The sequence below is a fragment of the Rhinoderma darwinii genome, chromosome 2 (assembly GCF_050947455.1).
Source record: "Rhinoderma darwinii isolate aRhiDar2 chromosome 2, aRhiDar2.hap1, whole genome shotgun sequence".
Classification (NCBI taxonomy): Eukaryota; Metazoa; Chordata; class Amphibia; order Anura; family Rhinodermatidae; genus Rhinoderma; species Rhinoderma darwinii.
Window position 1 is genome coordinate 76,599,247 of NC_134688.1, and position 26,606 is coordinate 76,625,852.

The window sequence follows — 26,606 nt, forward strand, 5'->3', positions numbered from 1 at the left end:
ACAGGATACGGTGTATGACCTCACATATGCCCCAAGACTGCAAGGATCGATTTGGTAAGATCTAATTGGTATGTCCCAGGCTTTACAGCTGTTGCTGCTAAATTCTGTTAGAGCTGTTTGATTTGCCTACAGAACAGTCCTGGTAGACCGGTGCCAACCTTATCATACCCGCCTCCCACAAAGAGAACAGACCTTGAGAGGCCTCCCCATGCAATACAAATTAGAGTAAGAAAAATTGGTTTGTGACATTTGTCAGATAAACATGTGGAATCTGTGTATATTTTGGTGAGCTGGAAATGTTCCAGGCAATCAGCTCAGATCAACGTACAAATCCTGCTGGAAAGCGTGACACCAAGTGCATATGAAATGTACCCAATAATTACACATCTTCTAGGTGCCATGTCCATTGGAACAGAGAAGTTTTTCTTATATAAAAGGTGTTTGTTTGTTTGATTTAGTTTAAGGGCCTGACATTGTTATTGTATGTACTTAGAACAACTTTTATAGTACGTAGATGTTATCACCAGATTAGTAACAATTGACAAGGGTTGGGGTTCCCCAGAAAGTGCCAGTAAACATGAACTAAAAGATTTTTAATACGATGAACTCCATTACTGAGGTGCGGCAGGCGCAGCCGGAGCCAGTACAACGCGTTTGTCATGAACTGACGGCAGTGTCACAATTCCAAGCAGCCGCCCAGACAAGATGAGAAGACAGATGAGCGGAGGGTTTGTGGGGTCACAATAACACCCCACTAATCCGCCTACGTGGGATCTCACACCAGGCTCACAGCATGAGGTGTTGTGTATAGCCCGGTGACGTAAACTAAAAGAGACGGTGTCTGACAGATGAAAAAGACCAAATCAAGTCCTGATGACATCAGCAAAGATCAAAGTAAGGACCAAAGACCTGAGTGAATCCATCAGCAGTATCAAGTGTTCTAATCAGAAGACAGGAGAAGAAGAGGACGATGATGTACATGACTTGTCAATACACTGGTGCGACCCCACACCCTAACCGGACATTGGTGATGGCATCATATTAGTTGTGGCCCTATTGATATATTGTTTGAGTTTCATAATCATAATATATATAATTTCTGTAATTTAATATGAGAAAAAGGGAGGTTTGTGAAGGATGATTTATTTGCTTATATTCTCTGTATGAAATTACATTGTGAATTATCAAGCAGGAGGCCGAATTACTAAGATATGTATTATGTGAAAGTGATGATAATGTTTAAATGATTTAGTTTCGTGCAGCAGCCATCTTGTCTGGAGTTCCCATCTTGGTTCTTTTGTAGTGAATAGAAAAGTCATTGTTCCTTTAATACAAGTAATGTTGATTTCGTATGTTTTATCTTTGACCTTGGGTCCCATGCGAAGATGGACAGGGAGTGAGATGGGAGTGAGATGGGGGGGATGGCAAGTATGCGTGAGGGAAGGTCTCCCCCCATCTCCACGAGGACATTCTGTCCAAAAGAGAGATAAGAAACCTGTAAACATAATGTGTGAAGAATTATAATGATGTATTTTATTGTATGCTTTTTACTGAATAACAAATATTGTTACATTGTCTCTGATTGGTTTACCTCAAGCCTACACCCCTTCTGAATTTCAGTTTAACAGTTTGAGTTTGGTAATAAATCCTTCAGATGAGAATTTTGAACATTTCAGCGTGTCTGTGTGTTTTCTTCTCGTCTCTCGATATATATCGGTGAAATATCCTAATTAGGATTCTGAGTAATGGAGTCTGGCCTTGAGAGTCTGTTGGGACTCGTATAAATTTCAGTCTAATATATTTTGAGCGATGGATTTCCACGACACTACAATACCCCTTATATGCTACAGTCATAGCGATAATGATTATTGCTAGAGAAGAATGTCTTGATGAACAGATTTCTGTCAGTCAGAAATGACATTTTTACCCACTGACTGTAACTATAAACGATCAGTTGCAACTGGTTCTACAAAAAAAATCTGAATTAGCTAGGGCTTTATGAAAATGGCTTACAGTTAGAGTTTGTATGGGGAGGGGGTATATACATATATAATCCCTAGTTTAATTTGAATGCAAAAATTGTTTGCCACATTCTTTTTGGTTATTCTTTAACCCACACAACAGTGAGGTTGGGTTCACACGACCACATTAACGTCCGTAATGGACGGACGTATTTCGGCCGGAAGTCCCGGACCGAACTCAGTGCAGGGAGCCGGGCTCCTAGCATCATAGTTATGTACGATACAAGGAGTCCCTGCCTCTCTGTGGAACTACTGTCCCGTACTGAAAACATGATTACAGTACGGGACAGTTGTCCTGCAGAGAGGCAGGGACTCCTAGCATCGTACATAACTATGATGATAGGAGCCCGGCTCCTTGCACTGAGTTCGGTCCGGGACTTCCGGCCCGAAATACGTCCGTCCATTACGGACGTTAATGTGGTCGTGTGAACCCAGCCTGAAAGTAGATATGTGTGGTATGTATCTACTCTTACAGTTACTTTTACATTTTGTTTGTATTTTATTCACAAAGATGAATTTTTGTGGAATTTTTGCTTCAAAGTTGAAGGTAGTTGTCCATATAAATGATTAAACGGTTTGTTCGGGCACGGACAGTCTTTTCATACTGATGGCCTTTCCACATTATAGGTCATCAGTATATGATTGGTGGGGGTCCAACAACCGGACCCTGCATTGATCAGTGGCTCCGCCTGCCTTTCAGGCACCGGATGTTATGCAGTGTTCAGTGACCGGAGTGCCGGAAGCATTTGGCTCCGTACACTGCATAGCAGCCGTGCTGCAGAACAGCAACTCTGCTCCTATGCACTTGAATATGAGCAGAGCTGCAGTACTGCAGTTTGGCCTTTATATTGCGACTGGTGCTATCTGCTTCTGGCACGGACATCCAGTGCCTGGAAGCAGCCGAAGCAGCTGATCGGTGCAGGGTTTGGTTCAACTCCCCGATCATATACTGATGACCTATCCTGTGGATACGTCAGCATAAGAAAAACCCACCCATTTAATAATTTATATCAACAACTATCTTCAACTTTGAAGCAAAAATTCCACGAAAATTCAAGTAGTGTTTTCATAAACGGCATACTGTCTGCTTTCTCAAAAAATAATGATTTTAGCTGCATAGTAGGTGTTTGAAGTGTGCACTATATATTTTTAGCCAATTTGTAGATGTTGCATGACCTCTGTTGTTTTTGTATATACTAGTCCTTCTCAATGAATTAGAATATCATCAAAAAGTTAATTTATTTCAGCAATTCAATTCAAAAAGTGAAACTCATATATAATATAGATTCATTACACACAGAGTGATCTATTTCCAGCATTTTATCTTTTAATGTTGAGGATTATGGCGAACAGTTACTGAAAACCCAAAATTTTGTATCTCAGACAATTAGAGTATTATATAAGCCCAACATAAAAAATTATTTTTAATACTGAAATGTTGTCCTACTGAAAAGTATGTACAGTATATGCAGTCAATACTTGGTCGGGGCTCTTTTTGCATGAATTACTGCATCAATGCGGCGTGGCATGGAGGCGATCAGCCTGTGGCACTGCTGAGGTGTAGTCAATGCGGTGTGGCATGGAGGCGATCAGCCTGTGGCACTGCTGAGGTGTTATGGAAGCCCAGGTTGCTTTGATAGCGGCCTTCAGCTCGTCTGCATTGTTGGGTCTGGCATACCTCCCAACCGTCCCGATTCCGGCGGGACAGTCCCGGTTTCTCATCGCTGTCTCGCCGTCCCGCCCGGTCTTCAAAATGTCCCGCTGAGCGCTGCATCAAAACAGCTCATCGCTGCTGAATGCAGCAGCAATCAGAAGAAAGCAGGAGTCTTGCGGCGGTGTTCTCACTGGGATCGATGCCGGCCCGGGGGTGGACCAGTCCAGTCACCTGACCTGTCACCTGACCTGTCATCTGACCTCACCGGTCAGGTGACTGGACTGGTCCACTCCCGGGCTGGCATCGACACCAGTGAGAGTGCCGCTGCAAGACTCCTGCCTTCTTCTGACGGTGAGTGAAAGCAGAGTGCATGTGAGGAGGAGGAGGAGGGTCTTTTTTTGCTCCCTGTAGGAGTCGGAATTGGGGATTCCGCTACAAGAGAAGTGAGTGACTACACTGTCCATATATGGACACAGCGACGTCACTCGCTTCTGAAGCGGAATCCCCGACCCTATGGCCGGGGATTCCGCTACAGGAGAAGTGAGTGACTACACTGTCCATATATGGACACAGTGACGTCACTCACTTTTGAAGCGGAATCCCCGAACCTATAGCCGGGGATTCCGCTACAGGAGAAGTGAGTGACTACACTGTCCATATATGGACACAGCGACGTCACTCACTTCTGAAGCGGAATCCCCGACCCCTCTTTTCCGAATTAAAAAGTTGGGAGGTATAGTTCTGGTGTCTCATCTTCCTCTTGATAATACACCATAGATTCCCTATGGGGTTTAGGTCGGGCGAGTTTGCTGGCCAATCAAGCGCAGTGATACTGTGGTTATTACACCAGGTATTGGTACTTCTGGCAGTGTGGGCAGGTGCCAAGTCCTGCTGAAAAATGAAATCGGCATCTCCATAAAGCTTGTCAGCAGAGGGAAGCATGAAGTGATCTAAAATTTCCTGCTAGACGGCTACGTTATGTAATATTCTAATTTTCTTGGGTTTTCATTAACTGTTAGGCTGGGTTCACACACCCTATTTACGGACGTAATTCGGCCGTTTTAACCTCGAATTACGTCCGAAAATACGACACCAAAGCGTCGGCAAACATCTGCCCATTCATTTGAATGGGCTTTACGATGTTCTGTGCCGACGGTCATTTTTTTTACGTGCCTGTCACTTCTTGAGACGTAATTGGAGCCGTTTTCCATTGACACCATGGAAAAACAGCTCCAATTACGTCTGTAATGGACGCAGCGAAAAGTGCCTGCACTTGCCATTACGTCTGAAATGCCGGAGCTGTTTTCTCCTGAAAACAGCTCCGTAATTTCAGCCGTAACGGAGGCTGTCGTGTGAACATACCCTTAGGGTATGTGCACACGCTTAACCAAAAACGTCTGAAAATACGGAGCTGTTTTGAAGGGAAAACAGCTCATGATTTTCAGATGTTTTTTAAGTCACTCGCGTTCTTCGCTGCGTTTTTTACGGCTGTTTTTGGAGCTGTTTTCAACAGAGTTTATGAAAAACGGCTCCAAAAACGTCCCAAGAAGTGACCTGATCTTCTTTTTCGCCATGTTTTTTTTTTACACGGCCGTTTTTCAAAACGGCCCCGTAATAAAATGGCCCATCGGAACAGAATGCCGTTTTTCCCATTGAAATAAATGGGCAGATGTTTGGAGGCATTCTGCTTCCAATTTTTCGGGCCGAAAATAAGCCGTGTGACCATACCCTAAGGGTTCTTCGCTGCGTTTTTTCCAGCCGTTTTTGGAGCTGTTTTTCTATAGAGTCTATGGAAAAACGGCTCCAAAAACGCCTGAAGTAACATGCCCTTCTTTTTCGCGGGTCGTTTTTTTTACGCGCCCGTTTTGAAAAACGGCCGCAAATAAGACGGCCCGACGGAACAGAGCACCGTTTTTCCCATTGAAAATAATGGGCAGATATTTGGAGGCGTTCTGCTTCCGATTTTTCAGCCATTTTTCAGGACAAAATGCAGGTAAACACAGCTAATTCCGCAGGTAAAATCTACACCTAAAATTGTGTTTTTTGATGCGTTTATAAATTTTGATGTGGAAATAGGTGCGGCTTTATTCAGCGGATTATGATGCTTTTTTTTATAAACTTGTCAGATACAATTCGCAGGCAGAAACGCAAGCTAAATTGACATGCTGCGGATTTTAAAATACGCAGCACAGGTCAAATATTGTGCGGAAAAATTCAGCAACGTGTAGATGAGATTACTTGTGATCTCATTTACTTTGCTGGTACTGTATTATGCTGCGGATTTGCCGCAGGAAAATCCACACGGCAAATCCGCATCATGCGCATTTTGCCTAATCGCCAGTTTGTCACCTATCAGGAAATAAATAGGGTGTGGGGTATGGTATGAAATTTTATTTCATAGTTCAGGTTTTATTTGTCAAAAGTGAGAAAATTATCCAGTGCTACCAGAAGTGTAAAGTGCCAAGACACTCCAGACATCAAAAGGGTTAAACTAGAGGACTATATAGGAGCCTACAGTGCTATGTATTACTGGTACACCAGCTATGAATTATGGAGTGACTTTAGGTCCTGCTGCCCCAGTCCACCAGGTGTCGCTGTGGCCTCAGCAGACATCACACATAGCCGTTCTGTACACAGCTAGAAGCAGCATATCTCCCGGCAGGCAGGTCGCTGGGTGCTCTTGTCTGTAGTCGCGATGTCGTCTCTGTTCTGCTGCTTCAGGTGCTGCGGGGATGGCGGCTCCGGGCATATTCCGCTGAAGGAGATGCCAGCCGTGCAGTTGGACACTCAGCACATGGGTGAGTCGTGGGGCTGGGTCGCAGCATTGCCGCCCTGTTATACACGTCGAGGGATTAGTAGATATTCGAGCCCGGACATCCGCAGCGGCGCCTCCTACACGTATTCCAGTGCCAGGTTCCTCAGCACTTCCTGTATCATGCACTACCCATGTCCGTTCTGAGGGTGTAACAGTCTCCATAATATGGAAGGACTATATATATATATATATATATATATATATATATACACAGGTGGGGTTCACACTTCGTTTTGAGAATGCGGTTTTGTTTGATGAACTGCCATTTAGGCTAGGGCTACATAGCGACTTTGGTTGCGCCAAAGATTGTGCGACCATACAATGCTGTGGACCCCAGCGTGCATCGCATGCAATGAAAGTTAATGTGACCGCGTTGCGACCTGCGGCTTGTTCTGACTCGACAGTCACAGAAATTCTGCACTTGCTTGACTTCTCGCAAATGTTGGGTTGAGGTTGCGGCATCCCGCGGGTCGCGATGCGGTAACATTGACTTTACGAGGGGGCATACAGAGATTTTTGGCCACGTAGCCTAAGTTGCCATGTAGCCCTGGCCTAAGGGACATGGAACCGTTAAAAAAAACGCATGTTAAAAACAACAAAATCGCACCGTGTGGACCTAACCTAAAGGTGCGTTAAGAGTGACGCTTTCACAATATGTTTAGCTCCATCTCCTGTGGAAAAGTGCATTCAGCAAATGGGGTGGGAGGTTTGTCGAGGGAGCATCATGTCGCCCAAGGCCGGAGCTGCACCCCACCTGACGCTAGCTCATGCACTGCTGACCGCACGTTTTCCCTGGGATGTCCCTGGGATGTTATTGTTCTGTCACTTTACACGGAATGACTTTTTGAACCACCAATGAAAGCTTAGATAATTTAAGAATTGTTCCCGAGGCTCAGATATTTTCGCTGGCGAGGAGCGTCGTTGTTGTTTATCGACCTTTGTCGCTTGTGCGGTAGGCAGCCATGCATTGTGTTATTGTAGCAACAAGCCGCGTTTACCAATCAAGACGCAGATAATTTTTGTTTTATAGCGGTTTGATGAGTCAAGCGATTTATTGTTTATCTTCTGTTCATACTGACTGTAGATGTTTGCTGGAGAATTTAAACTTCATTGTGCCGAGATGTTTGTGCATCGTTCTGTTCTTCCAGTGATGTCCAGTTCACACTTTGCATTTTCGTGACATTTTTGTATGTAGCTTTTTTTAGCCAGAAATGTGAATGGATCCACAAAATGCTTTAAAGAGGCTCTGTCACCACATTATAAGTGCTCTATCTCCTACATAATGAGACCGGCGCTGTAATGTAGGTGACAGCAGTGCTTTTTATTTAGAAAAACGATCTATTTTCACCACATTAGGAGCGATTTTAGCTTTATGCAAATTAGTTTCTTAATGCCCAACTGGGCGTGTTTTTACTTTAGACCAAGTGGGCGTTGTACAGAGGAGTGTATGACGCTGACCAATCAGTGACCAATCAGCGTCATACACTTCTCTCCATTCATTTAGTCAGCACATTGTGACACTGCGTTATTCACTATGTGCTGTCTTATACTGACATATTAACGTTACAGCAGAGCAAGCGTAATCTCGCTGTAACCTGTCACTTACAGCGAGATCTCACGAGATTACGCTTGCTCTGCTGTAAGTACCACAGAAACGTTACCGAAGTGCAGGGATTGTGAATAGACGTCCCGTCCTGGCTGGAAGGAATGTCTATTCACTGTCAGGACACTTCAGTAACGTTAATGTGTCAGTATAAGACAGCACATGGTGAACAACGCAGTGTCACTATGCGCAGAGTAAATGAATGGGGAGAAGTGTATGACGCTGATTGGTCACTGATTGGTCAGCGTCATACACTCCTCTGTACAACGCCCACCTGGTCTAAAGTAAAAGCGCACCCACTTGAGCATTAAGAAAGTAATTTGCATAAAGCTAAAATCGCTCCTAATGTGGTGAAAATAGATTGTTTTTCTAAATAAAAAGCACTGCTGTCACCTACATTATAGCGCCGGTCTCATTATGTTGGAGATACGGCACTTATAATGTGGTGACAGTCTCTTTAAGTTGCGCTTCTCCTTTCATTAGAATCCTCATTGGAGCCATAAATTGATCACGCTGGGTCAGACAGACAGATATGGCTTCATGCGCACGGAGTAGGGAGCTGTAGATACTGCCTTTGCTTCCATAAGGTGCTGTCTTACAGAAATATGGTCCATGCTTCTAGGGGAGAATAGCTCTGTAATACATGGCATCCAATAGCACATATCATAATTATTTTACTGTCTGCTTCAGTATGAAATTGGAGGCTATACTGATGCACAGAGAAGTCTATGGTGGCCGTATTATGGCTCCATCTCAGAGGTTGTATGAAGCTCTAATACGCCGTGTACGTGAACCACTATAGAAATGCTTGATTTCTTCTTTTTATCCTATCTCTTCCTGTTTGGTTTTGCACTGAGTCTATGGCAAGGAAAATGTGTGTTTTTTAAAACCGCGTTATGAAGAGGGATCCACCTAAACTTTACAAATTTGCTAATTTATTGGTTCTTCTAATTGCAGGTAGTGATGTGGTAATTGTAAAGAATGGTAGGAGAATCTGTGGCACTGGGGCATGTCTCGCCAATGCACCGCTGCATCAGAACAAGAGCTACTTTGAGTTTAAAGTGCAATCTACAGGTAGGTATGGGCAATCCACTGTAATATCTGTTTACTTTTTACTGGGTGGTACTAAACAGCTGGCATCAGTACACTGTTCTTATTAGATATTGTGGGAAGGAAGGGAAACTATCCATTTTTATACAGAATAAGGAGGCTGCTGCGACCACTCCCCACCCCAGATTGAAGGTTAAGTGCTGCGGCTCCTTCACAGTATTTTACTGCACCGCGAGATATATATATATATATATATGTGTGTGTGTATTCGGTCCGGGAATTGTGGCCAGCATACAGACCCGTATATCACGGACCGAACACACTTGTGTGAGTCCAGCCTTAGTGGGGGAGTGCTGTGACAACTGGGGGTTACTGCTATGACTACGGAGATGGAGGGGTGAGTGGGGGATGCAATCACAAGTTTGCACTTCCCCCGGTTAAATGATTTGTCTGTAATCCAATCTTTGACCTATTCTTATTAAAATAGATCTTGGGCTACACAGCGTAATGCTAAAGTTGCAGGGTTCTTATGGTAAAACTGCTGATTCATGCAACTCTATTACACTAACCGTTTAGTTATTTGTCTTTTTGAGTTTTGTCTTTTTGTTGTCAGATTTTTGACATTTCACAATTTCAACATCTCACATAGTTGTTGTAGTACAACTGCACACTCTGCTTTTAGATAGGGACAAAACTATATTGTAATGGCATTTGTTCCTTCACACAGATTTTTTTCTCTTGTGGCCATGAATTTTATCTTTTTTTTTTTTTTTTTTTTTTTTTTTTTTTTTTTTTTACAAGCGGTATTTGGGTGGCTTTTGTTTTGTTTTTGAGGTCGGACGATTGTCCGACCCTTGCTTTTTGCTTTCAAGTCCTATAGAGAAGCCGCAGGGGAAAACCGCCTGATAAAAAAAAAAATTCATACCTACAACATGCTGCTTTTTAGAGAAAAAAAACACACAAAGTGAAGAAATGGCCACAAGCAAAAAATCAATGTTGTATGTGCGTTCTGTATTCCACTATTGGCTTTCAGTTCATATCTGGCGGCAGCAGTGTTTTGCTAAAAAAAAACATGAGATGCCAAGAAAAGCATTGGTGAAACCACCTTACAGCGGAGGTTTTCTCATGCAGTTCTATTTATGTCCTTGATTTTCCAGGAGTGTGGGGCATTGGAGTTGCTACTCAAAAAGCAAACTTAAATCAGATCCCCTTGGGTCGAGATGTGCACAGCCTTGTGATTAGAAATGATGGGGCCATTTATTACAACAATGAGGAGAAGAACAGGCTGCCTGCAAATAGCCTTCCACAGGAGGGGGATGTAGTGGTAAGCCTGCCCTACGCTGATGAATGGAATTACATATTTTGCTTTTCTTTGTTAGTCACTGCTTTTGCTGCTCTGAGAGGTCATCTTTGCTGTTTAACACCTTAATGACCGCCGATACGTCTTTTTACGGCGGTCATTAGTGGGCTTTATTCTAGAGCGCCGCCAAACTACGTTGCTGCTGTAGAATAAAGTAAACAGAGCAGGGAGCCGTGAAATCTCCCTGCTCTCAGCTGCCAGAAGCAGCTGAGGGCTGGGAGCGTCCCTGCTCTGCCGGGTGAGATCGATATTAGTATCGATCTCACCTGTTTAACCCCTCAGATGCGGTGCACAATAGCGAGCACCGCATCTGAATGGTTTGAGAGAGGGAGGGAGCTCCCTCTCATCTCACTGACACCCGGCGATAAAATCGCCGAGTGTCTGTGTCTTCTATGGCAGCCGGGGGTCTAATAAAGACCCCCAGGTCTGCCTGCAGCGAATGCCTGCTAGATCATGCCGCAGGCATGACCTAGCAGATGCCTGTCCGTTTTAAACGGACAGGCAGTAATACACTGCAATACAAAAGTATTGCAGTGTATTATAATAGCGATCGGAGGATAGGGAAGTCCCCTAGTGGGACTAGTAAAAAAGTAAAAAAAGTTTAATAAAGTTAATAAAAAAAAAAAATGAAAAACCCAGCTTTTCCCCTTACAAAATGCTTTACTATTAAAAAAAACTACAATAAAGCAAAAAAGTTACACATATTTGGTATCGCCGCGTCCGTAACGACCCCGACTATAAAGCTGTTATGTTATTTAACCCGCACGGTGAACGCCGTAAAAAATAAAATTAAAAACAATGGAAAAATTGCTGTTTTCTGTTAATCCTGACTTAAAAAAAATGTGATAGAAAGTGATCAAAAAGTCGCATCTACTCTCAAATGGTACCAATAAAAACTGCAAGTCGTCCCGCAAAAAACAAGACCTTATACAGCTATGCCGACGCAAAAATAAAAAAGTTACAGCTCTTCGAATGTGACAATGGAAAAATCTAAAAAATGGCTTGGACATTAGGGCCCAGAATGCCAGCAGGGGGAAGGGGTTAACAACTTGTGGACCACTGAACAACATTTTGTATATACGTGGAATTCTAGTTTCGCACTTTCCCAAGCCCTGGGATTTCACTAGACAGCTGTGATGACAAGAATTGTCCCAGAGACCGTTATAGCCCAATACAATACATTGCAAAGTGTTCCCATCACCCAAAAGAGAAGAATTCATTGATACAATGTGCATATGTTTCTGGTGCTTAATGCCATTAAAAATTAAAGGAGTTCTCCAGGGAAACCTGATATACACTGCCCCTTAGGCCCTGCACTAGGTTATAGATACAGTATGAGTGTCTCGTGTTCTTTGAACTGGAGTTGTGCACCGCCCTTTCAGGCCCTAAAACAGACCGATCAGACTGTATAAGTTGTACCTGTAGTGTGTTATATATATATATATATATAAATCTCCCGAATAACAAGAAGAAAATAAAATCGGTAATCTCCCGAATAACAAGAAGAAAATAAAATCGGTAACAATAGGAAGCATCCGTAGCACAGCATCGCATTACTGCCATTCTCTGCTCTGGCAAATGGATGGGTATACTAAATGAGAGATCCCCTTTAGTACCCCAGAATACCCTAATAGAGTATCTGAAAATGCACTTTTATAACTTTAAGGCTGTTTTGTCTGATCACCCCCCCCCCCCCCCGGTGATCTCAACATGGTAGAATTCTAGCGATTATCACCCAACTTTTTTGCCATAGGAAAACCTTGAGGTCCCCATAAGAAGCGCTCTGAATATTAACAAGGAATTTAATTTATCAGAAACTTATGTTGCCATTTTGATAAATGTGTTCTTGTTTTTTTTTATTTTTTGGAGGGGGGTCAGTTGAAGCTTGTGTATCTTGTCTCTAGTCAATTTGAACTGAAGAATACTTTGTTTCTGTAGGGCATCACCTATGATCATGTAGAATTAAATGTTTCCTTGAATGGAAAGAATATGCATTGTCCTGCATCTGGCATCAGAGGAACAGTATATCCTGTCGTGTATGGTAAGTCATGTTTCAGCAGTTATTTCAGATGTTCTGCCGTATTAATGATATGTTGTGGCTGTAATTCAGATTTTCATTTATTTTTTTGGATTGTATTAAAATGCATTTCTACACTGGGAAGGTTTATCACAACTGGTGCCAGGAGAATGAAGGGGTGTTGCTCATAGCAACCAATCAGGTTCTTTCATTTATATTCAAATGGACAAACTATAGTGAAGAAGAAAATTGTATGGATGGGGGCGCTCCCAATCGAAATCCTGTCCCACAAGCCCCTGCAAGCTCAGCCGGTTTCAGACAGCTCTAATATGGCTGTATTTTTACATCCATATTGCGGCTTCAAGAATCTATGGTGGTCTAATGGTTTGTAATTGCTCAGGAGTGTATTTACTGTGGGAAGGGGTTATTTAAAAATGGAGCCCGCTCACAAGCCGAAGGGGCACCATAGGGACCCAGCGGCAATTCTTGCGATCCGAGACATCTGATCTCAAGCATTTAACCCCTCAGATGTGACCATCGGCATCTGAGGATTTTTACTTTGGGGCTGGTGTGTTCCTGTGGCAGCCGGGAGCCTTGTGAATGCTCCCAGCCCTGCTATAGGAAGATTGCTATTGAGACAATAGCCATGCACTGATTTTACCTTAGACTGCAATACTGTGGTATTCCTAAATTCCCCAATTCCTTAAAGTATAGTTTGGTATATTTTAAACTTTTCTCATAACCGAAAGTGATGGCATTTCCTAGCAATATGCCATCACTTTCTGAATTGGGGGGCAAACGCCATTAAATGTGAATAGAATAGCATGCGTGTCTTGATGGCTGTTGATGAAACTACATGTGTGTCCATAACCTGAGAACGCAATAAAAGATGCCATGAGGAAAAAGACATTTGTCATATAAAAAAAACTTTCACTAACCAGCTGTGCCCGTGCTTTCTCCTCTAGTGGATGACAGCGCAATTCTGGATTGTCAGTTCAGCGAGTTCTACCACACCCCTCCGCCTGGGTTTGAGAAGATCTTATTTGAGCAGCAGATTTTCTAAAGACTGAACACCTACAGCTTCTCCAAAGCATTTGTCTCCTATTTAAAGCTGCACGATGCATACCGAAAATGTGCTTTGTATTTATATCACTGGGTGCAGACCTTTTTGGATCTTTGTGTGTGTGTGTAAGTATTTTATAATGTGTCGCCCACCTGCAAGGACCACAGTCTAAGAATATCCTCCATATACTGACCTGATAATTTTGTGATGTATAAAGAAGTTTGTCATTGTAAATATAAGCCAGTCATTTTGTGAACCTTTTCACTCTTGTCCAGTATTATGTATGTATGTATTAAGATCACGACTTTTCCTCACACCCACGTTGTCTTATACCAGTTGGCATTCTCAGTGGTTTATATTATACGCTGTTCTTAGAATCATCAAGCAGGTTTCCCTTTTCATTGTGGCAGCTTCAGTTTTACTGGAGTAAACGGCTGTACGGTGACTGACATTGCCGCTTCCCCAATCTTCAGTCCCAGAGTGCCTTATGACGTTGTGCAATGAGTCCGTTTCTGAGACCTAAGCATAACGTATCTAACCCATGTCCAGCTATCTGATGTTTTATTACGTCGATCATACATCATGTACTCCAATGCAGAAATATTTTTTGCGCCCCATTGGCCAGTTACGGAGCTGTCTGTCATGTTCTGCTGTGATTTTTGCAACACGGTTATGGCATGAGGCACACTGGGATTGAGAAATTTCTAAAATTAAATTTTTTTATAGCTTTACTTTATCATAACCCTAATGAAAGCCTAGCGGTGTTTCTATAGCACTAAACGGTGTATTAAGATGGACGGTCAACAATTGAAATTGTCCTTACAATCTGGGTAGACTATAGTGTTCCTTTCCTATAATTTCACACCTCGGGGGCTACAAATCAGGGTTTAGTCAGAATCTGTCAACAGTGAAGTAATGAGTACACCAGCTAATTTCTATAAATTTAAAAAAAAAATAATAATTTAAAAGTGGGATGATTACAGGCAATACTTCTCGTCAATTGACCCGCTTATACTTGTGTCTCTGCACTTTGATAAATGGTCGTGACCATAATTTGGTCTCGATTCCGCACTGAAAATCCCCAACAAATTTAGCGCACAATATTGGGGAATTTTTTTCCAAAACCCCATTCCCAGGTATGGGATTTTATCGTTGTGGATTTTCCGTCATTCTGCAGATTTTAGATTATAACGCTGAACATATTGTAATACATAAATGGCTAGTCTTCTTTAAATCTACTAGCACAGACGGTTTTAATAGCTGGTAGTGTGCATGTGTTTTATCTGGCACAGTCAAAAATTAAATGGTAGCATCATACTGAAATTCGCACCCTATTGTGAGCGATATGTTCGAGAAATCCACTCATGGAAATCCAAGTAGCTTTGTAGATCACTGTGGCCCTTTTTATTTCAGTGGGGCCAGCTAGCTTAAAGGTCATCTTATGATAGGCTTAAAGATCAGATTTCTGGAGCTCCTGTACATTTTTCAGATTACATCACAGGAGAAAGAGGAAACTCCTTAAGGTAATGTTTCCCCTCTTCATTGTGCCACAAACTGATCCTCCTTTTGATCTAAAATCGTACTGGGGAACATGAACAGGGGGGCTTAGGCTGGGTTCACAACTGCGTCGGGTCTTTCCATTGTTCTGCTCTGTAATATCAGAATAAGGGAATAACCAGAAGCGACGGGTCTGTTGTACCACGGAGACCACCGGCGGCCAACAAAACCCATTGAGTTTAAGAATGCTGTACTATTTCCGGTATTATCGGCCGGATCTATGATCATGGCCCCTAACGGAGCCTCCAACGCAGATGTAAATGAGGCCTTAGGCTCTGTTCACACCTGCGTCGTTCTTTCCATTTTCTGAGTTGTCATGGGAGTAAAAAAACGAAAAAAAAAAAACTAAACGCCGGATCCACATCACAGGGACAAACGGTGCCCAACAGATCCCTTTTGACTTTAATGAGTTTCTGTCATTTTGCCAGACAAAATATCACATACTGTTTAATTTTGAGTGGGATTTTTGGACAGGAGGTTTCACTGGATTTCCTCTTTAGGGTGTGTTCAGACACCGTGGATGTCTGCATAAAAATTCCTCACAATCCATTTTAAAACGGCATGCTTTTTATGCAAATTATTTGCAAGTACGAAAATTTGCTTTCTGAAACGTGGGAATCGAAAACTGGTGCAGAAAGTTTCTGCAGACTGAACACCAATACTGCATTATTCCTATGGTTGTATACAATTGTAGACCTACCTGTTTTCAGGCCTAGCTGACAGCTAGCAAAGTCTCTCGTGGCTCCCAATACATTGGAATAAGTAACTGGAACAATCAGAACTTTGTTTTGGAGATTGCATTTATCTTACTCTTACCTGTGTTTTTAGAAGTTAATGGTGTACTCATCCCTTATAATGTATTCTATGACGTCTCTGAGTGTTTTATACTAGGGCTGTACTATAGTCTTTTTGTTCACCACTAGTGAATTCTCTGAGTGATTTACCAAAACTTGCACAGGACAAATGGTTTCATTTATCAGAGGTCCTTTTAAAAATAAAAGCGCATCTCCGGACGTGTACCACCGACAGGAGGCTGCAACGTATTTAATTGTATAGGTATACAGTGATATATTTGCAAGAAAAAGTGGAATTACCTGGATTTCTGCATTGGATACTAATAAAATGTGGTCTGAACATTATCGAAGTCACAATTTATAGACAAAAACCGTTGTACTGTTCATGTCTTTTATTGAGCACATTGATTAAACATCCACAGTGCAGGCAGAAAAAGTAAGGCCTCATGCACACGGCTGTGATTTTCGGGTCGGCCGTCTGCGGACTGTCACCTGCGAGCCGCCCGCAAATCGCAGGCCGTCCATTGTTTTCTATGAGCTTGGACCGCAGAACACGGCCGTAATAAGACATGTCTGTTCGTTTTCCGGTCCAGGCTCCTGGGCCATGCATGGACCGTGGAAACCATGGTCGTGTGCATGGGCCCATAGGAATGAATTGGGCCGCAATTCTCCCGTGGATTTTCGGGAGAATTGCGGCCGCAAAAGCACGTTCGTGTGCATGGGGCCTAAGTGAACCTTTCCATTTTTAACAACCTGTAGATTCTCCTATAGCAGCAATCGCCTTCACCAAACATTTCCTGTAGCTGTAAAAAAGATCTCCACAATGTTGAGGAGGAATTTTGGGGCATTCCTCTCTGCAAATGTATAAGTTCATCAATATTTGCGAGATGCCTTGCATGCACAGTCCTATTAACCCTATAGGGCTGCTGTGAAGGTCAGGACTCTGACTTGGCCATTCCAAATCACAAATCTTCCTTTTTCAACCATTTAGTTGATTTGCTTGTGTGCTTTGAGTCATTCTCTCGGTGCATCACCCAACATCTCTTAAGCTTGAGGTCATGGACCACTACACTTCCATTCTCCTGTAAATTATTTGAATACCCCTTTCGACTTCATTGTCCCCTCTGATCAAAAGGCATCCAGGCCCTGAAAAACAGCTTTAAATAATGACCCTCCCTCCACCATGCTTTACCGTTGGGTGAGGTCTTGGTGTGCAGTGTTCTTTTTCCTATAAACATAGCGCTGTGTATTTGTGTTAAAAAGTTCCACTTTTGTGGAACATCCAGGTGGTTTCGGGCAAACTTGAGACGGTCCGAGGTGTTTTTTTACGGCAGCGGCTTCCTTTGTGGTGTCCTTCCATTAACACCATACTTGTTCGATTATTCTTCTAATTGTGGAGACTTGGAACAGAGGTTTTTGCAGTTTGAAGACCCTTCAGTAGGTCTCTGTTACCTTTTTGGGTTCCTTCTCGCCTCTTTTCAGGATTGCTCTTGGAGTGATTTTAACAAGACGCCCACTCCTAGGGAGAATAGCAACAGTACTGAATCTTCTTCATTTGTCTAACTGGATTGATGTACATCCAGGTCTTTAGTAATTTTGTAGCCTTTTCCAGCTTTGTGTGTCTATAACACATCTTCTGAGGTCTTTTGAAAGATGTTTGTATCGAGTCATGGGTCACACTAACCAATCTTTCTTGAGCAGGAAAAGATTTGTTAGTAACCAGGCATTGTGTGCCTTTACTGGAGAAAGCATCTGTGAAACCAACACTTCCAATCTCCTCTCCTTGATTGAAAAACCTTTTGCCAATTATCTCTTGAAGTCCCTGCATTGTGGATGTTTACACACTGTGCTAAATAAGACCTGAACAGCCCAACTGTTTGTGTCTAATTTGGTTTAGTTAGATTGTCTCTAACACTGACTTAGAGAACATACACGATCCAACTACATTTTATTAGTATTCAATGCAGAAATCCAGGTAATTACAATGGGTTTGCGTACTTACTGCGAAAGCACAGCATAATCACAGCAAATTCTGCAAACAATGGCATTTGTTGAGGAATTTGACTTCCCCCATTGAACTCAATGTGGAAATTCTGCAACAAATACGCAGTAATATTGTAGCAGAAATTGACATGCACGTTTTCTGTGCATAATTTGTCTTCAAATACAGACTGAATCTGTTTTATACGTAAAGTGTGACTGTAGCCTTAAAGAACAGCCATGTTTTGCTGAACTCTTAGGGTATGTTCACACGAGGGCGTCCGTAACGGCTAAAATTACGGGGATGTTTCAGCCTGAAAACATCCCCGTAATTTCAGCCGTAACGGCATGTGCAGGCGCTTGAACGCTGCGTCAATTACGGACGTAATTGGCGCTGCTATTCATTGGAGTCAATGAATAATGGCTCCAATTACAGCCAAAGAAGTGACCGGTCACTTCTTTGACGCGGGCGTCTATTTACGCGCCGTCATTTGACAGCGGCGCGTAAATATACGCCTCGTGTGAACAGACAAACGTCTGCCCATTGCTTTCAATGGGCAGATGTTTGTCAACGCTATTGAGGCGCTATTTTCGGACGTAATTCGGGGCAAAAACGCCCGAATTACGTCCGTAAATAGGCCGTGTGAACATACCCTTAGGGCTTTTTACTAGGTTGTGTTTGTGGTAAGTGTTCTTGTCAGGATTGTATCCCAGCGGAGCTGAAAGCAATACCATCCTTGGTAAGAAAAATATTATGCCCTAGCAATATCTTAACAGCGTTAACCTGTATACAATACCCGGAATGGATATAGTCCAAGAAATGGTAAAGTTTTAAGCTTTCGCTCTCTCTCCTCTGGTTGCCATTCCTGCTTTTTACAAGAGTGTTTTTTTTTTTGTTTTTTTTTACACAATCGAAGGACCAATCTCCTTTTAACTTGGTGAGATTCACTTTCTCCCATTTCAAATTCTGTCATTTGCTGCACCCCTATTTATACTGCAAACTCACTATCGGCATTTACTGTTCACAGAACTGCCAGTTTATTATTTTTCTAAGGCCTCATGCACACGACCGTAATTTTGATCCGCAATTGTGGTCCGTAAATATCTACTCTTTTGTGTATACAACTCCTATGCAGAGACACAGGGCTTGTGGTCTTCAACCATAAAGACACATAGGTCTGCGTTAGAGCTGTATACACGAATACATATTTTTAATTAAGACTTTTGAAAGCTGCTAACGTTTTTTTTTTTGGTTTTTTTCGATCGATTTGAGCAGTAAAAATTGGTTACAAAGATGTACATAGCTTATAATAAAAGTAGTAAGAGTTAAATACTATTTTATGCTTACTGTCTGTAATTCCTTGCAGTATGGGAGATCTGAACCTCGAGTGCTTACGTGAATTATTTTGACGTTCGATCTGTACATAAAGTAAGATTTGGTTGGGTAAGGACCCAAAAACCTTGTGTACTTTATTGCTAGAATTGGGTAGAAAGGCTTGTTGTTTAAAAAAAGAAAACTATTTCATTGAAAGTGTAATTGAATATTTATTTTTTCTAAGTTTTTTTATTTTTAAGGTTTGCTTGCACCTTTTTGATGTTGTGACTAAATGCACTGTGAATTTATTCTAGATGCTGTATATTTGTGGATATGTACTTCAAAGTTTATTTTAAAAACTACCAAAGAGTCAATAGATTTGAAACTCAACAAGATTATTTCTACATTCCTCTGTCCAAGTTTTCTATAAAGTTTCGTGAAAATAGGAAATTAGGTTTAAATTATTCAGAATACTTACAAATTACCTCCTTTTTTTTGAAAACTAGAACACAAGTGCTGTATGAAATCCGATTGGTCACTATTGGCCACAACTCTAGTCTTTGATTAAGCCCAAATTTTCTCATATCTGAAGTGATTTGGGCTAGTGGAGGTGTGACCCATGGTGACCAATAAGAATACAGCTGCAATATTTTGAGACTTAAAAAAATTAAAAACCGTGAACCAGTATGGGAAACTCACTTTTGTCTGCACTAATGTTCATAAATGAGGCCCAATACATAGCGTTTAAATCTGATTATTGCTTTTCTCGAATTATTCTGATGGCATATATTCTTATTAGTTTGAGGGATTTTTTTATCTTTTGCTTCAAATGTGAATCTAGCGTTTACCCCCTTCTTCCTGCAGGAATCTCTTCTCATTTTTTAGTGAGAAAGGAAAAAAAAATACAGAAGGGCTTAGGCCAGGTTTAGACCTTATTCACACGACAGGGTTTCCCGGCCATGTGATGGGCTGTTTTTTTGTTTTTTTTGTTTTTTTTTTTGAAGGCCCGGGAAACCCGGCCGTCAAAAAAATGGGACATGCCCAATTTTCGTCCGTTCTCCCGGCCGCCCGTCTCCCATAGAAGTCTATGGGGCTAGGTAATACACGGCCATCACTGGAATGTGTCCCAGGTGACGGCCGTGTCTTCCGTCGCTTGCTCTCTCCTCACAATGCGAAGTGCATGTGAGGAGGAGGGTATTTGCTCGCTGTGGCCGGGGATTCCAAAACACGGAAACACCGGCCACAGGGTCGGGGATTCCGCTTCAGAAGTGCCTGACGTCAATGGACACAGTGACGTCAGGCTCTTCTGAAGCAGAGTCCTCGACCCTGTGGCCGGTGTTTCCGCTCCAGGAGAAGTCCCTGATAGTGACGTCAGGCACTTCTGAAGCGGAATCCCCGACCCTGTGGCTGGTGTTTCCGCTGCAGGAGATGTCCCGGACTTCACTGTCCATATATGGACATTGAAGTCAGGGACTTCTCCTGGAACGGTGGCGCTTTCTACAGACAGGTAGGGGGGGGTGCCATCTATGGGGGGTGCTGTGTGCCACTACCTACAGGGGGCAGTGTGTGGCATCTACAGAGGGAAGTGTGTGGCAGAAAATTTACAAATGAAATTCATCCGATCTTAAAACGGACAGGGGAAAAAACGGATGCAAAACAGCCGGGGAAAACGGTCCAAAATGGCCGTTTTTATCGGCAGACACTCTGACCCTGTCGTGTGAATAAGACCTTACACGCAACGTTTTCAGTTTTAGTTTTTTGTTTTTTTTTAGCCTAGCGCAGGAGTGGACACAAAAGAAAGTAGATGCCTCTGTCTTTTCTTTACACCTTCCCTTCCTTTTGGATCCACGTCAGGCTTTGGCTAAAAAAAAAAAACACCCAAAAACTGCATCAAAACTGTCTTTAGAGGGTATGGTTTTTTTGGTTTTTTTCATTACACCAATGCATCTAAAAGAAAAATGTAGCAACTTTAAGAGATTTATTAAAATCGTTCTGATCTGTTCCTGCAGGTTACATAGTATCATTCGCCTATTTTGCATACACAACTTGGCAACAGTCCCACAGCTTTTTTGTTTACTTGTTTTGTTTTTGTCACAAATCTATTTTCCATTGATTCAATGTGTTTTTACTTTCTAAATCTGTATTTGTAATGTTTAAATAAACTTTCAGCAGATTAGTGTTTTGGAATCTTTTAATATTTATCATTAAACCCAATACAATAACCACGTGTTAAAACAAGTGGAGGCTTATAAGCAGCCTGTCAGATTCCATCAGTTTTCTAAAGTAGAAAATTAAAACCTGTAATTTACATGTCTTGTCTGATACTTTTCATTAATTAGGGCATTGTCTTTACATCTGTGTGAAAGACATGTTCATTCCATATCTAGATGTGTCACTCTAAACTGGGGGGAGTGCAATGTTCTCGGTCCGAGGGTCACATTTCTAGACTATACCACTCTTAATAAAGCGTACCTAACCATTTAGGTGACTCTTCATAATAAACCTTCATGTGTACCTGATGAATAACACTACTTCTGGCCATTATGACTTGCATGTTCTGCATTTCTTCATCACTTTTCTTCCCCCTCTTTCTGCTGTATTTCTAATTCAGTGTATCCAGCACTGGGATAAGAGCTAACACTTACTAGAAGCTGCAGCAGCAGCAGCGTACGTGTGTTTCTCTGTCTCACTCTGCTCCCACCACCATGTGATATTCCCGTCTGAGACATTTATGGCATATTGACAGTATATACCTTAAATGGACTCTGTTAACTACAACAAAAAAACTAAACTACAATAATCAGTTAATAGCGTAAAAGATGTGGTTCCCGAATCTGTAGTTTCTTTTTTATATTTCTACTGTCTTGCTTGCCCTCACTAAAAGCCAACAAATGGGCACTGCATGCTGATGATGAGCCTTACTAGGCCTCTCCATTATCTCGCTGAGCTTATGAGTTCTTTATGCATCAGCAGCCCGTGCATGGCCCATTTGCGGGCCTATGGCGAGGGAATGCAAGAATGGAGAAAGAGAGGGGGAAAAAAATACACATTCATAATCTGTGTCTTTTAAGGTGTATATTATTGTAGTTTTGAGAGGTAAGTCTCTTTTAAAGTGTTCCTCCAGTTGTACTCTCCTGCCCAAACTAACATTGGGAGTGGAAAGAGGCTCCTGCACGCTGGGCTGTGGCAATAGTAAGAGACACTGACGATAAAGTGCATGGATTTCCGTTAATTAGAATTGAACTGTGCACAATATGGTCCAGGTGCAGTAGTGTCTCTCCACGACAGATGTTAGTTCGGGTGGGAGAGTATAACTAGAGGGACACTTCAAATGTTTGATAGGTAAGGGATCCATTATGGGACTCAATATTAGATGGATGAGTATGCTCTGATTGGCACACTAAAAGAGGAGGTTTCTGCAGATGCATGCGGCTCCGTTGCAGTCTATAGGAGTTACGGAAACAGCTGAGCTGTACAGGACTCCTATCCATCTCTTTCTGGAGTGTGAACCTATGAAACTTTGTTGCTAAATCCTGTGGATATGCAACTTCTGGGGAATATCCCGTTTAAAAAAAAGCAAGCAAAACTGATGCACTATGTAATGCCTAATGCAGGGCCTGAGGGAGTGATGTGTGGCGCAAGGATTCAAATGGCATTAGCAATGGTCTGCACTAGGGATAATGCAATAAAAGTTTTGCCTGAATTGCTCCTTTAGGTTGCTTAAAAAGTAAATACTACAGCCCCACACTCCACCCCATATTGGTGCCAGACAAATAGTGTGCATCACAGTGCCAGCCACTAAAGGGCGTTTACACGGATATGTATGAAAAGTGCAGGGAATAGAGAACGAAGATGTGGTCTGACAGCACTCCATTCTCTGCATCAGAAAGATGCGGCTGTTTTAACAGCTATGGGTCTTTTACCATCCGAACATCCTGATGGTTTGGAAATCACACAGAACGGCATCGCGGTTTGTGCACCCCTGCTCTAAACAGACCAGTTGTTGTTTTTTTTTTTGCCAATGGTGTGTATGGTCTTAACGTGGGCAGATTGACTATACGAAGAATTATTTTGAACAGTTCCTTTGAATCCAAAGAATCCTTGTGTTCTATGGATAATCTAATATCTACAGCACACGCTGGTAGGTCGACCACCATTGGCTTATTTCTTTTGCCTTCACTGATTTTTCATTGTTACATTTTTAATTCTGATCCCACCACTGTAGATCAGTATTCCCTCAAACCGGTCATTGGTTTCCTAGGAGACAGAAAATGCCCCTCTTTCAGAAGGATGGTCTGCTTTACCCCTTCCCGCTGCAGCCACTTTTGACCTTTCTGACCGAGCCTTATTTTTCAAATCTGACATAACTCACGTTATGTGGTAATAACTTTGGAATGCTTTTACCTATCCAAGTGTTTCGAAGACTGTCTTCTCATAACACATTGGACTTTGTTACTGGTAAAATTTGGTCAATACATTCAGTATTTAATTGTGAAAAACACCAAAATTTAGCGATAAATTACATTTAAATTGATAAAAATGCTAATTTTTGTGTCTGCTTGTAAGACAAATAGTTATACCACACAAAATAGTTGCTAATTTAACATTTCCCGTATGTCTACTTTAGATTGGCAGTTTTTTTTTTTTTTTAACATACTTTTATCTTTCTAGGACGTTACAAGGCTTAGAACTTTAGCAGAAAATTCTCACATTTTCAAGAAAATTTCAAAAGGCTATTTTTTCAGGGACCAGTTCAGTTCTGACGTGGCTTTGATAGGCTCATACAATACAAACCCATAAATCACTCCATTTTAAAAACTGCACCCCTCAAAGTATTCAAAACAGCATGTAGAATGTTTCTTAACCCTTTAGGTGTTTCACAAGAATTAAAGCAAAGTAGAGGTGAAATTTACAAGTTTTGTTGTTTTTGCAGAAATTTGTTTAATTCATTTTTATTTTTTTTATGTAACACCGGTTTTATGTAACAACTCAATATTTATTGCCCAGGTTGTGCAGTTTCTAGAAATATCCCACACATTGCCCAAGTGGGCTAATGTACTGAAGCACCCGCCTCAGTAGCAAAGGAGCCCGTAGTGGATTTTGGGACCTTCTTTTTATTAATTATGTTTTAGGCACCATGTCAGGTTTTATCTAAGGGTGTAGTGAACATTTTGAACCCAAAGGGGTTTTATAGATGTTATTAGAATTTGGAGGTGAAAATAAAAATGTTCACATTTTTTCCACAAGGAATAAAGAAAAAGCCCCCAAACATTTGTAAAGCAGCTTCTCCAGCGTAAACACCCCATACAGTGAAGGAAATAAGTATTTGATCCCTTGCTGATTTTGTAAGTTTGCCCACTGTCAAAGACATGAACAGTCTAGAATTTTTAGGCTAGGTTAATTTTACCAGTGAGAGATAGATTATATATATAAAAAAAAAAAAGAAAAATCACATTGTCAAAATTATATATATTTATTTGCATTGTGCACAGAGAAATAAGTATTTGATCCCCTAGCAACCATTAAGAGTTCAGCCTCCTCCAGACCAGTTACACGCTCCAAATCAACTTGATGCCTGCATTAAAGACAGCTGTCTTAAATGGTCACCTGTATAAAAGACTCCTGTCCACAGACTTAATTAATCAGTCTGACTCTAACCTCTACAACATGGGCAAGACCAAAGAGCTTTCTAAGGATGTCAGGGACAAGATCATAGACCTGCACAAGGCTGGAATGGGCTACAAAACCATAAGTAAGACGCTGGGTGAGAAGGAGACAACTGTTGGTGCAATAGTAAGAAAATGGAAGACATACAAAATGACTGTCAATCGACATCGATCTGGGGCTCCATGCAAAATCTCACCTCGTGGGGTATCCTTGATCCTGAGGAAGGTGAGAGCTCAGCCGAAAAAACTACACGGGGGGAACTTGTTAATGATCTCAAGGCAGCTGGGACCACAGTCACCAAGAAAACCATTGGTAACACATTACGCCGTAATGGATTAAAATCCTGCAGTGCCCGCACGGTCCCCATGCTCAAGAAGGCACATGTACAGGCCCGTCTGAAGTTTGCAAATGAACATCTGGATGATTCTGAGAGTGATTGGGAGAAGGTGCTGTGGTCAGATGAGACTAAAATTGAGCTCTTTGGCATTAACTCATCTCACCGTGTTTGGAGGAAGAGAAATGCTGCCTATGACCCAAAGAACACCGTCCCCACTGTCAAACATGGAGGTGGAAACATTATGTTTTGGGGGTGTTTCTCTGCTAAGGGCACAGGACTACTTCACCGCATCAATGGGAGAATGGATGGAGCCAAGTACCGTCAAATCCTGAGTGACAACCTCCTTCCCTCCACCAGGACATTAAAAATGGCTCGTGGCTGGGTCTTCCAGCACGACAATGACCCGAAACATACAGCCAAGGCAACAAAGGAGTGGCTCAAAAAGAAGCACATTAAGGTCATGGAGTGGCCTAGCCAGTCTCCAGACCTTAATCCCATCGAAAACTTATGGAGGGAGCTGAAGATCCGAGTTGCCAAGCGATAGCCTCGAAATCTTAATGATTTACAGATGATCTGCAAAGAGGAGTGGGCCAAAATTCCGTCTAACAAGTGTGCAAACCTCATAATCGACTACAAAAAACGTCTGACTGCTGTGCTTGCCAACAAGGGTTTTGCCACCAAGTATTAAGACTTGTTTGCCAAAGGGATCAAATACTTATTTCTCTGTGCACAATGCAAATAAATATATATAATTTTGACAATGAGATTTTATTTTTTATATAATCTATCTCTCACTGGTAAAATTAACCTAGCCTAAAAATTCTAGACTGCTCATGTCTTTGACAGTGGGCAAACTTACAAAATCAGCAAGGGATCAAATACTTATTTCCTTCACTGTATGTGGTCATAAAATGCTGTTTGGGTAGGGCTTAGAAGGGAAGGCGTGCCATTTGGCTTTTGGAGCGCAGATTTTGCTGTATCTGTTTTTCGGCACTATGTCGCGTTTGCAAAGCCCCTGAGAGTAGTGAGCATTTTGACCCCACAGGTGTTTCATAGTTTTTATTCGGAGTGGGCAGTGAAAATAAAAAAATTCATTTTTTTTCAATAAGATGTAGCTTTAGCTCCACATTTTTCATTTTCTCAAGAAATAAAAGAAAAAAAAAAACAACATTTGTAAAACAATTTCTCCCGAGTACGGCAATACCCCATATGTGGTCATAAACTGCTATCTGGGCACGCAGCAGGGCTCAGAAGTGAAGGAGCGCCATTTGGCTTTTGGAGCGCAGATTTTGCTGGATTGGTTCCTGGTCGCTATGTCGAATTTGCAGAGCCCCTGTGGGACCAAAACAGTGGAAACTCCCCAGAAGTGACCC

At 42.0% G+C, this 26,606-nt stretch overlaps 1 protein-coding gene across 2 annotated transcripts; it reads left to right on the top strand.

The window, feature by feature from the left end:
• The first annotated feature begins 6,309 nt into the window (after positions 1–6,309).
• On the top strand, positions 6,310–21,651 carry SPRYD7 (SPRY domain containing 7). 2 transcript variants are annotated; one of them, XR_012881331.1, is made up of 6 exons: positions 6,310–6,473; positions 9,051–9,167; positions 10,301–10,467; positions 12,442–12,544; positions 13,486–13,708; positions 19,282–21,651. XR_012881331.1 is itself a non-coding variant. In XM_075851782.1 (5 exons), exons 1-5 carry the CDS (start codon positions 6,371–6,373, stop codon positions 13,581–13,583), a joined length of 588 nt encoding a protein of 195 aa, XP_075707897.1. In that variant the 5' UTR covers positions 6,310–6,370; the 3' UTR covers positions 13,584–18,799. The 2 variants fall into 2 exon arrangements, 1 of the variants encoding a protein (XP_075707897.1); XM_075851782.1 differs by lacking the exon at positions 19,282–21,651 and having other exon boundaries at positions 13,486–18,799.
• Positions 21,652–26,606: the final 4,955 nt, after the last annotated feature.

Coding starts and splice junctions, on each gene's coding strand:
- SPRYD7 (XM_075851782.1), top strand. CDS start 6,371: ATGTCGTCTCTGTTCTGCTGCTTCAGGTGCTGCGGGGATGGCGGCTCC. Junction 9,168..10,300: donor GTTTAAAGTGCAATCTACAG/GTAGGTATGGGC, acceptor TTGATTTTCCAG/GAGTGTGGGGCATTGGAGTT. Junction 12,545..13,485: donor AGTATATCCTGTCGTGTATG/GTAAGTCATGTT, acceptor TTTCTCCTCTAG/TGGATGACAGCGCAATTCTG.